At 62.1% G+C, this 12,016-nt stretch overlaps 1 protein-coding gene across 5 annotated transcripts; it reads left to right on the top strand.

The window, feature by feature from the left end:
• The first annotated feature begins 403 nt into the window (after window positions 1-403).
• On the top strand, window positions 404-11,297 carry KPTN (kaptin, actin binding protein). Of its 5 annotated transcripts, XM_068401240.1 has the most exons (12): window positions 404-683; window positions 2,550-2,632; window positions 2,733-2,817; window positions 2,959-3,013; window positions 3,112-3,187; window positions 4,668-4,741; window positions 5,159-5,268; window positions 6,265-6,354; window positions 6,430-6,499; window positions 6,579-6,714; window positions 9,837-10,004; window positions 11,105-11,297. In XM_068401240.1, the coding sequence occupies exons 1-12, from the start codon at window positions 473-475 to the stop codon at window positions 11,180-11,182; spliced, it is 1,236 nt and encodes a 411-aa protein (XP_068257341.1). In that variant the 5' UTR covers window positions 404-472; the 3' UTR covers window positions 11,183-11,297. The 5 variants fall into 5 exon arrangements, with proteins under 5 accessions (XP_068257341.1, XP_068257339.1, XP_068257343.1 ...); XM_068401238.1 differs by having other exon boundaries at window positions 6,265-6,499; XM_068401242.1 differs by lacking the exon at window positions 2,733-2,817 and having other exon boundaries at window positions 404-534; window positions 6,265-6,499.
• Window positions 11,298-12,016: the final 719 nt, after the last annotated feature.

The raw sequence follows: 12,016 nt of genomic DNA, 5'->3' as shown, positions 1-12,016 counted from the left end.
GGGGGGGCACCCCCTTACCCCCCCCCAAACCCACCCCCCCCCACCTCTGGGGCTGCCCCCACCCCCCCCCCCGTGCTGCCCACACCCCCCCGTGCTGCCCCCGCCCTCATTAAGGCTCGCTGAGGGGGTTAATTAATGAGCACGAGCTCTGTGGACCCCCCCCTTGGTCCCTGTTGTGCCCCATGGCCTCCCTTTGGCCACGCCCCCTTCGCTAAGGCCCCGCCCAGGGGGTGGAGCCACAGCGCAAACCCCACCCCATTGGTGGAGTCACAGCGCACGCCCCACGCCATTGGTGGAGCCACAGTGCACGCCCCGCCCCTCGCCGCAGAGCCACGCCCCCCTCCCCGCCCTCCTCCCGCCGACATCTGGCGTCGCAGCGGTGACGTCACAGCGGCGCGCCGGTGCGCGGAAGGACCCCGGGCGGCGGCGGTGGCGGCGGGTCGGGGCTGTCCGCGGCGCTGCCGGTGCCGCCATGGCGGGCCGGTGCCCGCTGGTTGAGGACAGCTTCAGCCGTTTGGCTTCGCAGAGCAACGTGTACGGGCTGGCGGCGCTGGCGGGCGGGGAGGGCCCCGGGGGGCTGCTGGCGGCCGCCCTCAAGGGGAAGGTCATTCACTTTCGGTACCACGACCTGAGGCAGCGGCTGCGGCCCGTGGGGAGGGAGCTGCAGTTCACCTACATCCCGGGTCAGGGGGCAGGGGGCAAGGGGAGGGGCGGGGGGGGTCAGGGGAGGGGTTACGGGGGTCATGGGAGGGGTTATGGGGGTCAGGGGGAGGGGTTACGGGGGGTCAGGGGTCATGGGGAGGGGCTGTGGGGTGATGGAGAGGGGTTATGGGGGTCATGGGAGGGGTTATGGGGGTCGGGGGAGGGGTTACGGGGGTCAGGGGAGGGGTTATGGGGGTCAGAGGTCATGGGGAGGGGTTATGGGGGTCGGGGGAGGGGTTACAGGGGTCAGGGGTCATGGGGAGGGGCTATGGGGGTCGGGAGAGGGGTTATGGGGGTCATGGGAGGGGTTATGGGGGGTCAGGGGTCATGGGGAGGGGCTGTGGAGGTCATGGGGAGGGGTTATGGGGGTCAGGGGGAGGGGTTATGGGGGTCAGGGGTCATGGGGAGGGGCTGTGGGGTGATGGAGAGGGGTTATGGAGGTCATGGGAGGGGTTATGGGGGGTCATGGGGAGGGGTTATGGGGGTCAGAGGGAGGGGTTATGGGGGTCAGGGGTCATGGGGAGGGGCTGTGTGGGGTCATGGGGAGGGGTTGTGGTGGTCAGAGGGAGGGGTTATGGGGGTCAGGGGTCATGGGGAGGGGCTGTGTGGGGTCATGGGGAGGGGTTGTGGTGGTCAGAGGGAGGGGTTATGGGGGTCAGGGGTCATGGGGAGGGGTTATGGGGGTCGGGGGAGGGGTTACAGGGGTCATGGAGAGGGGTTATGGGGGGTCAGGGGTCATGGGGAGGGGTTACGGGGGTCAGGGGGAGGGGCTATGGGGGTCAGGGGAGGGGTTATGGGGGGTCAGGGATCATGGGGAGGGGTTATGGGGGTCATGGGAGGGGTTATGGGGGTCATGGGGGTTATGGGGGTCAGGGGTCATGGGGAGGGGTTATGGGGGGTCAGGGGAGGGGTTATGGGGGGTCAGAGGTCATGGGGAGGGGCTGTGGGGTGATGGAGAGGGGTTATGGGGGTCATGGGAGGGGTTATGGGGGGTCAGGGGTCATGGGGAGGGGTTATGGGGGTCATGGGGAGGGGTTATGGGGGTCATGGGAGGGGTTATGGGGGGTCAGGGGTCATGGGGAGGGGTTACAGGGGTCAGGGGAGGGGTTACAGGGGTCAGGGGTCATGGGGAGGGGTTATGGGGGTCGGGAGAGGGGTTATGGGGGTCAGAGGGAGGGGTTATGGGGGTCAGGGGTCATGGGGAGGGGTTATGGGGGTCATGGGGAGGGGTTACAGGGGTCAGGGGAGGGGTTACGGGGGTCAGGGGTCATGGGGAAGGGCTGTGGGGTGATGGAGAGGGGTTATGGGGGTCAGGGGAGGGGTTACGGGGGTCAGGGGTCATGGGGAGGGGTTACAGGGGTCAGGGGAGGGGTTACAGGGGTCAGGGGTCATGGGGAGGGGTTATGGGGGTCGGGGGAGGGGTTACGGGGGTCGGGGGAGGGGTTATGGGGGTCAGGGGTCATGGGGAGGGGTTATGGGGGTCATGGGAGGGGTTATGGGGGTCATGGAAGGGGTTATGGGGGGTCAGGGGTCATGGGGAGGGAATGTGGGGGTCGGGGGAGGGGTTCTGGGGGTCATGGGAGGGGTTCTGGGGGTCAGGGGTCACAGAGGGGGCAGAGGTCAGAGGGCATGGGGTCTCCTGGGGGGGGGGGACAGGCCTGTAGGGGGTCCTGGGGGGGCTCCTGGGGGATTCCAGGGGGGCTGGGGGGGTATAAGGGGGTCCTGGGGGGTCCCATGGGGACTAGGGGGGTCCCAGGGGGTCCCAGGGGGGCTGGGGGGTCCCAGGGGGCTCCTGGGGGTCCCGGAGGGGTCCTGGGGGGGTCCCTGAGGCTCCACCGCCGCCACAGTGGACGCCGAGATCGTCTCCATCGACTCGTTCGCGAAGTCGCCACCGCAGCGCGGGCTCGTGGTCGGCATCACCTTCATCAAGGTGGGGTGGGGGGGGGGTCCTGGCTGATGGGTGGGGGGTCCCTGGGTGGGGGGGGGGACACCCCAATCCCACCCCCTCTGTCCCCCCCCCCCATCCCCAGGACTCGGGGGACAAAGCCAGCCCCTTCCTCAACATTTACTGCGACTACGAGCCGGGCTCCGAGTACGACCTCGACTCTGTGGCACGTGAGTGGGTGTCCCCCCCCCCCAAATCTGGGTGTCCCCCCCCCCCAAATCTGTGTGTCACCCCCCCCCAGGCTCTGTGTCACCCCAGGGGGGGTCACCAGCAGCCCCCCACCCCAGCTGCCTCCCCCCTTCTCCCCGCAGAGAGCTGCCTCAACCTGGAGCTCCAGTTCACCCCCTTCCAGCTCTGCCACGCCGAGTGCGTAACCCCCCCCAAAACCCCCCCAAACCCCCCCAACCCCCCCCCCCCACAGCCACCCACCCCCCCCCAGAGCCACCCCAACACCCCCCCCACAGGGTCTGCGTCGGTGACAAACTGGAGACCGTTTTCCTGCTCAGCGGCAACGACCCCGCCGTCCATCTCTACAAAGAGGTGAGACCCCCCCCGCCCCCCTGACCCCCCCTTTGCCCACTTCCCCCCCATTTTCCCACTTTTTTCCCCCTTTTCCCCCTTTTTTCCTTCTTTTCCTGCTTTTCCCCACTTTTTTCCCCACTTTCCTAACTTGTTTCCCCACTTTTCCCACCTTTTTCCTCACTTTTCCTGCTAATTCCTCCCTTTTTTTCTGCTTTTCCTGCTCTTTCCCCACTTTTCCCCCCACTTCTCCCCTTTTTTACCAATTCTCCCCCCTTTTTCCCCACTTTTCCTGCTCTTTCCCCACTTTTTTCCTCACTTTTTCCCCCTTTTCCCCACTTTTCCTGCAATTTTTCCCCCACTTTTCCTGCTTTTTTCCCTCTCTTTTCCCACTTTTCCCCCTTTTTTCCTGCTTCTCCCACTTTTTTCCCACTTCTCTCTCCTTTTTCCCCACTTTTCCTTCTGTTTTCCACTTTTTTCCTCACTTTTCCCCCCTTTTCCCCACTTTTTTCTCCTCTTTTCCCTTCCCCCCCACTTTTCCTGCTATTTTTCCCCCTTTTTTCCCACTTTTCCTGCTTTTTTCCCGCTTTTCCTGCTTTTCCCCCCTCTTTTCCCACTTTTCCCCTTTTTTCATGCTTCTCCCACTTTTTTCCCACTTTTCCCCCCTTTTTCCCCACTTTTCCTCTTCTTTCCCCACTTTTCCCCCGCTTTCCCCACTTTTTTCTTCATTTTTCCCCCCTTTTTCCCCACTTTTCTTGCTATTTCCCCCCTTTTTTCTTGCTTTCCCTGCTTTTTTTTCCCACTTTTTTCCCACTTCTCCCCTTCCCCCCCCACTTTTCCTTGTATTTTTTCCCCCTTTTTTCCTGCTTTTCCTGCTCTTTCCCCACTTTTCCCCCCACTTGTCCCCCTTTTTTCCTGCTTCTCCCCCTTTTTCCCCACTTTTCCTGCTTTTCCCGACTTTTTTCCCCACTTTTTTCTATTTTTTCTTTCTTTTCCTGCTTCCCCCCCTTTTTCCCTGCTTTTTCCCCACTTTTTTTCTACTTTTCCCCCTTTTTCCCACTTTTCCTGCTTTTTTCCCTTTTTTTCCCCTTTTTCCTGCATTTTTCCCACTTTTTTCTCCTTTTCCTGCCTTTTCCTCCTACTTCTCCCCCCTTTTCCCCACTTTTTCTGCTTTTTTGCTAAATTTTTCCCACTTTTTCTGCTCTTTTTCCCCTTTTTTCCCTCTTTTCCTGCTTTTTCCCCACTTTTTCCTCACTTTTCCCCTCTTTCTCCTGCTTCTCCTCCTTTTTTCCTACTTTTCCTGCTACTTCCCCCCTTTTTCCTGCCTTTTTTTCCCCCTTTCCCCCCCCTTTCCCCCCCATTCCCCCCCATATCCCCCCCTTCCCCCCATTTCCCCCATTTCCCCCCCCATTCCCCCCCCATTTCCCCCCCCATTTCCCCCCCCCCTTCCCCCCCACTTCCCTCCCCATTTCCCCCCCACTTCCCCCCCATTTCCCCCCAGCACGCCGCCTCACACCAGTTTGAGGAGCAGCCGGTCCAGCACCTCTTCCCCGAGCTCCAGGACGTGCCCAGCAAGTACGAGGGGGGGGCCCAGCCCCCACCCCCCCCCGGGCTCACTTCCCCCCGCCCCGGGCTCACTTCCCCCCCCCAGGGCTCACTTCCTCCCCCCCGGGGCTCACTTCCCCCCCCCAAGGCTCACTTCCCCCCCCCCAAGGCTCACTTCCCCCCCCCCAAGGCTCACTTCCCCCCCCCCCGGGGCTCACTTCCCCCCCCCAGGGCTCACTTCCCCCCAAGGCTCACTTCCCCCGCCCAGGGCTCACTCCCCCCCCCCAGGGCTCACTTCCCCCCCCTCAAGGCTCACTTCCCCCCCCCCCCCAGGGCTCACTTCCCCCCCCCAGGGCTCACTTCCCCCTCACCAGGGCTCACTTCCCCCCCCCCGGGGCTCACTTCCCCCCCCCCCCAGGGCTCACTTCCCCCCCTCCCCCCCCCCAGCATCCTCTGGCTCGACGTCTGCAACCTCCCCGGCTCTGGCCACCGGCTCACGGCCTTCGGGTGCCAGAGCGGCCACGTGCGCGTCGCCCGGGTGGCCCAGGGACCCCCAGGTGAGACCCACCCCCCCTCCGGTGTGACCCCCCCCAGTGCCCACCCCAGTTACACCAGCACAGTACTGGGAGCCCCATCCTGGCACTGGGAGCCCCATCCCAGCACTGGGAGCCCCATCCTGGCCAGTGGATCCCAGCACTGGGAGCCCCATCCCAGCACTGGTAGCCCCACCCTGACCAGTGGATCCCATCACTGGAAGCCCCATCCTGGCACTGGGAGAGCCCCATCCCGGCCAGCAGATCCCATCACTGGTAGCCCCATTCTGGCCAGTTGATCCCAGCACTGGGAGCCCTATCCCGCTACTGGGAGAGCCCCATCCCGGCCAGTGGATCCTGGCACTGGTAGCCCCACCCTTACCAGTGGATCCCAGCACAGGTAGCCCCACCCTGACCAGTAGGTCCCATCACCAGTAGCTCCACCCTGACCAGTAGCTCCCAGCACTGGTAGCCCCACCCTGACCAGTAGATGCCATCACTGGAAGCCCCATCCTGGCACTGGGAGAGCCCCATCCCGGCCAGCAGATCCCATCACTGGTAGCCCCATTCTGGCCAGTTGATCCCAGCACTGGGAGCCCTATCCCGGTACTGGGAGAGCCCCATCTCGGCCAGTGGATCCTGGCACTGGTAGCCCCACCCTTACCAGTGGATCCCAGCACAGGTAGCCCCACCCTGACCAGTAGGTCCCAGCACTGGTAGCCCCACCCTGACCACTAGATCCCAGCACTGGTAGCCCCACCCTGACCAGTAGATCCCAGCACTGGGAGCCCCACCCTGACCAGTGGATCCCAGCACTAGGAGCCCCATCCTGGCCAGTGGATCCCGGCACTGGTAGCCCCATCCCAGCACTGGGAGCCCCATCCCAGTACTGGGAGCCCCATCCCAGTACTGGGAGAGGCCCATCCCGACCAGTAGATCCCATCACTAGTAGCCCCACCCTGACCAGTAGATCCCATCACCGGTAGCCCCACCCTGACCAGTAGCTCCCACCCCTCCCAGTTGTCCTCCAGACCTGGACCATCCAGCACGACGGGCCCGTCTCCCACGTCCTCGTCTTCCCGCTGCCTCCGGAGCCGCCCCCCCGCCACGGTACAAGCCCAGTGATACCAGTACCACCCAGTACCACCCAGTACCACCCAGTAACACCCATGTCCCCCCCCCCAGATGACCCCGTGGCCGCGCAGGGCTACAGCGTCCTGGTGGCCAGCACCCTCGAGCTCTCCGTGGTCTATCGGTAACACCCCCCCCCCCCCTTCATCCCCCTCCTCTTCCTCATCCCAGTAACCCCAGTAACCGCCCCCCACCCCCATTAGGGACGTGTTGACCAACGGACTGGGAGACCAGTTGGTGCTACCGGGCAGTGACCAGTACGACGCCGTGCTCTGCGCGCTGGTGGCCGACGTCGACTTCGACGGTGTCGGGGAGATCCTGCTGGGGACCTACGGGCAGGTACTGGGGGTACTGGGAGCCACTGGGGGGGTGCTGGGAGACACTGGGGGGGTGGGGATCTCCCAGTACCAGCATGGGGCTCCCAGTGCCAGGTTGGGGCTCTCCCACTATCAGGATTGGGCTCCCAGTACCAGAATGGTGCTCTCCCAGTACCAGGATGGGGCTCTCCTAGTGCCAGGATTGAGCTCCCAGTACCAGCATGGTGCTCCCCCAGTATCCGGATTGGGCTCCCAGTACCAGGATTGAGCTCCCAGTACCATAATGGTGCTCTCCCAGTACCATAATGGTGCTCTCCCAGTACCAGGATTGGGCTCCCAGTACCAGAATGGGGCTCCCAGTGCCGGCATGGAGCTCCCAGTACCATAATGGTGCTCTCCCAGTACCAGGATGAGGCTCTCCCAGTACCAGGATTGGGCTCCCAGTACCAGCATGGAGCTCTCCCAGTATCCGGATCGGGCTCCCAGTGCCAGGATTGGGCTCCCAGTATCAGGATTGGGATCCCAGTACCAGGATTGAGCTCCCAGTACCAGGACTGGGCCTCCCAGTACCAGATTGGGCTCCCAGTGCCAGAATGGAGCTCTCCCAGTAGCAGTATTGAGCTCCCAGTACCAGAATGGAGCTCTCCCAGTACCAGCATGGAGCTCCCAGTTCCAGAATAGGGCTCTCCCAGTATCAGGATGGGGCTCCCAGTGTCAGGATGGGGCTCCCAGTATCAGAATGGTGCTCTCCCAGTATCCGGATTGAGCTCCCAGTGCCAGGATTGGGCTCCCAGTACCAGGATGGGGCTCTCCCAGTACTAGAATGGTGCTCGCCCAGTACTAGAATGGTGCTTGCCCAGTACCAGGATGGGGCTCTCCTAGTGCCAGGATTGAGCTCCCAGTACCAGCATGGTGCTCTCCCAGTATCCGGATTGGGCTCCCAGTGCCAGGATGTGGCTCTCCCAGTACTGGGATAGGGCTCCCAGTACCAGAATGGTGCTCTCCCAGTACCAGGATGGAGCTCCCACTACCATAATGGTGCTCTCCCAGTGCCAGGATGGGGCTCCCAGTATCAGCGTAGTGCTCTCCCAGTATCAGGATTGGGCTCCCAGTACCAGGATAGGGCTCTCCCAGTATCAGGATTGGGCTCCCAGTACCAGGATAGGGCTCTCCCAGTACCAGGATTGGGCTCCCAGTACCAAAATGGTGCTCTCCCAGTATCAGGATTGGGCTCCCAGTGCCAGAATGGAGCTCTCCCAGTACCAGTATTGAGCTCCCAGTGCCAGGTTGGGGCTCTCCTAGTGCCAGGATTGAGCTCCCAGTACCAGCATGGTGCTCTCCCAGTATCCAGATTGGGCTCCCAGTACCAGGATTGAGCTCCCAGTGCCAGCATGGAGCTCCCAGTACCATAATGGTGCTCTCCCAGTACCAGGATAGGGCTCTCCCAGTACCAGGATTGGGCCCCCAGTACCAGGATTGAGCTCCCAGTGCCAGCATGGAGCTCCCAGTACCATAATGGTGCTCTCCCAGTACCAGGATGAGGCTCTCCCAGTGCCAGGATTGGGCTCCCAGTATCAGGACTGGGATCCCAGTACCAGGATTGAGCTCCCAGTACCAGGACTGGGCCTCCCAGTACCAGGATTGGGCTCCCAGTACCAGCATGGGGCTCTCCCAGTATCCGGATCGGGCTCCCAGTGCCAGGATTGGGCTCCCAGTATCAGGATAGGGCTCTCCCAGTACCAGGATTGGGCTCCCAGTACCAAAATGGAGCTCTCCCAGTACCAGTATTGAGCTCCCAGTGCCAGGTTGGGGCTCTCCCAGTACCAGGATTGGGCTCCCAGTACCAAAATGGAGCTCTCCCAGTACCAGTATTGAGCTCTCAGTGCCAGGTTGGGGCTCTCCCAGTACCAGGATTGGGCTCCCAGTACCAGCATGGGGCTCTCCCAGTACCAGGATTGGGCTCCCAGTACCAGCATGGGGCTCTCCCAGTATCCAGATCGGGCTCCCAGTGCCAGGATTGGGCTCCCAGTACCAGCATGGAGCTCTCCCAGTACCAGGACTGAGCTCCCAGTGCCAGGTTGGGGCTCTCCTAGTGCCAGGATTGAGCTCCCAGTACCAGTATAGGGCTCTCCCAGTACCAGGATTGGGCTCCCAGTACCAGAATGGGGCTCCCAGTGCCAGCATGGAGCTCCCAGTACCATAATGGTGCTCTCCCAGTACCAGGATGAGGCTCTCCCAGTACCAGGATTGGGCTCCCAGTATCAGGATTGGGCTCCCAGTACCAGAATGGTGCTCTCCCAGTACCAGGATGGGGCTCTCCTAGTGCCAGGATTGAGCTCCCAGTACCAGCATGTTGCTCCCCCAGTATCCGGATTGGGCTCCCAGTACCAGGATTGAGCTCCCAGTACCATAATGGTGCTCTCCCAGTAGCAGGATGGGGCTCTCCCAGTACCAGGATTGGGCTCCCAGTACCAGAATGGGGCTCCCAGTGCCAGCATGGAGCTCCCAGTACCATAATGGTGCTCTCCCAGTACCAGGATGAGGCTCTCCCAGTACCAGGATTGGGCTCCCAGTACCAGTATAGGGCTCTCCCAGTACCAGGATTGGGCTCCCAGTATCAGGATTGGGCTCCCAGTACCAGAATGGTGCTCTCCCAGTACCAGGATGGGGCTCTCCTAGTGCCAGGATTGAGCTCCCAGTACCAGCATGGTGCTCCCCCAGTATCCGGATTGGGCTCCCAGTACCAGGATTGAGCTCCCAGTACCATAATGGTGCTCTCCCAGTAGCAGGATGGGGCTCTCCCAGTACCAGGATTGGGCTCCCAGTACCAGAATGGGGCTCCCAGTGCCAGCATGGAGCTCCCAGTACCATAATTGTGCTCTCCCAGTACCAGGATGAGGCTCTCCCAGTACCAGATTGGGCTCCCAGTACCAAAATGGAGCTCTCCCAGTACCAGGATTGAGCTCCCAGTACCAGAATGGGGCTCCCAGTGCCAGCATGGGGCTCTCCCAGTATCCGGATCGGGCTCCCAGTGCCAGGATTGGGCTCCCAGTACCAAAATGGAGCTCTCCCGGTACCAGGATGTGGCTCCCAGTACCAGCATGGGGCTCCCAGTGCCCCCCCACTAACCCCCGTCCCCCCCAGGAGCTCCTCTGCTACAAGCTCTCCCCGTCCCCCGCCGGCGCCGCCTTCGCCCTCGTGTGGACGCGCCGATTCCCCAGCCCGCTGCTCTCCCTGCGCCACCGCGACCTCACGGCCGACGGGCTGCGGGAGCTGGCGGTCGTGTGCCTGCGGGGGCTGCACGTGCTCCAGGTGACCCCCCCGCGCCCCCCCGATCCACTCCCACCCCCTTAATCCGGAGTAATCGTCGGTGTGCCTCAAATCGGTTTCACTCCGGATTTAACATCCTGGAGCGGGTGTTAAATCACATCAGGAGGAGGGAGTGGGGAGCGGGGGGGTGATGGGGTGACCCCCCCCCCCATCGAGGGCAACACCGAGACCCCCTCCAATTCCCCCCCCATCCCCTTAATCCGGAGTAATCATCGGTACGGCTCAAATCGGTTTCACTCCGGATTTAACATCCTGGAGTGGGTGTCCTGGAGGAGGGAGTGGGGAGCGGGGGGGTGATGGGGTAGCCCCTCCCCATCGAGGACAACACCGAGACCCCCCCCAATCCCCCCCCACCCCCTTAATCCGGAGTAATCGTCAGTACGGCTCAAACCGGTTTCACTCCGGATTTAACATCCTGGAGTGGGTGTCCTGGAGGAGGGAGTGGGGAGCGGGGGGGTGATGGGGTAGCCCCTCCCCATCGAGGACAACACCGAGACCCCCCCCAATCCCCCCCCCACCCCCTTAATCCGGAGTAATCGTCAGTACGGCTCAAACCGGTTTCACTCCGGATTTAACATCCTGGAGTTAAAGTGGGGGAAGGGAAGTGGGGCGCAGGGAGGTGATGGGGTGACCCCTCCCCCATCGAGGACAACACCGACACCCCCCCAACCCCCTTAATCTGAAGTATTAATTGATGCACTGAAGTATTAATTGATGCACCTCAAATCGGTTTCACTCCGGATTTAACGTCCTGGAGCGGGTGTTAAATCACATCAGGAGGAGGGAGTGGGGCGCAGGGGGGTGATGGGGTGACCCCCCCCCCATCGAGGGCAACACCGAGACCCCCTCCAATTCCCCCCCCACCCCCTTAATCCGGAGTAATCATCGGTACGGTTCAAATCAGTTTCACTCTGGATTTAACATCCTGGAGTGGGTGTCCTGGAGGAGGGAGTGGGGAGTGGGAGGGTGATGGGGTGACCCCTCCCACGAGGACAAGACTCCCCCCCCCCCATTTCACCCCCCCATCATTAATTTGGGGTGTTAATTAGTGACTCAAATTGGTTTCACTCTGGATTTAACAGCACAGCTTAGAGGAGACGGCGCGGCGCGTCCTGGAGCGGCTGCGGAGGGAAGTGGAGCGCAGGGGGGTGACGGGGTGACCCCCCCCATCGAGGACAACACCAAGACCCCCCCCCAGTCCCCCCCCCCCACCCCCAATCCCACCCCCACCCCCTTAATTCGGAGTATTAATAAATATACCTCAAATTGGTTTCACTCCGGATTTAACATCCTGGAGTGGGTGCAGAGGAGGGAGTGGGGAGCGGGAGGGTGATGGGGTGACCCCCCTCAACTGAGGACAACACCAAGACCCCCCCCCCATTTAATTACCCCCCCGTTAATTTGAGGTATTAATTAGTACACCTCAAATCGGTTTCACTCCGGATTTAACAGCACAGTGTGGTGTATCCTGGGGTGGCTGCAGAGGGAAGTGGAGCGCAGAGGGGTGACGGGGTGGCCCCTCCCCATCGAAGACAATGCCGAGACCGCCCCCAATTCCCCCCCCCCCCTTAATCCGGAGTAATCGTCAGTACGGCTCAAACCGGTTTCACTCCGTATTTAACAGCACAGCTTAGAGGCGTCCTGGAGGGCTGGGAGTGGCTGGAGTGGCTGCGGGGGGAAGTGGGGAGCGGGGGGTGATGGGGTGACCCCTCCCCATCGAGGACAAGACCGAGACCCCCCCTGGACCCCCCTCACCCCCCAAATCCCCCCCACACCCCCTTAATCTGGAGTATTAATTGATGCACCTCAAATCGGTTTCACTCCGGATTTAACGTCCTGGAGCGGGTGTTAAATCACATCAGGAGGAGGGAGTGGGGCGCAGGGGGGTGATGGGGTGACCCCCCCCCATCGAGGGCAACACCGAGACCCCCTCCAATTCCCCCCCCATCCCTTTAATCCGGAGTAATCATCGGTACAGCTCAAATCGGTTTCAC

The sequence above is a fragment of the Nyctibius grandis genome, chromosome 5 (assembly GCF_013368605.1).
Source record: "Nyctibius grandis isolate bNycGra1 chromosome 5, bNycGra1.pri, whole genome shotgun sequence".
Lineage (NCBI taxonomy): Eukaryota > Metazoa > Chordata > Aves > Nyctibiiformes > Nyctibiidae > Nyctibius > Nyctibius grandis.
This window is presented reverse-complemented; position numbering and strand designations above follow the sequence as displayed.

Excerpts from the sequence above, each read along its gene's own strand:
- KPTN (XM_068401238.1), top strand. The coding sequence starts at position 473 with ATGGCGGGCCGGTGCCCGCTGGTTGAGGACAGCTTCAGCCGTTTGGCT. Across the intron at positions 3,014-3,111 it reads TTCCAGCTCTGCCACGCCGA|GGTCTGCGTCGGTGACAAAC; the intron begins GTGCGTAACCCC and ends CCCCCCCCACAG. Across the intron at positions 6,715-9,836 it reads TGCTGGGGACCTACGGGCAG|GAGCTCCTCTGCTACAAGCT; the intron begins GTACTGGGGGTA and ends CGTCCCCCCCAG.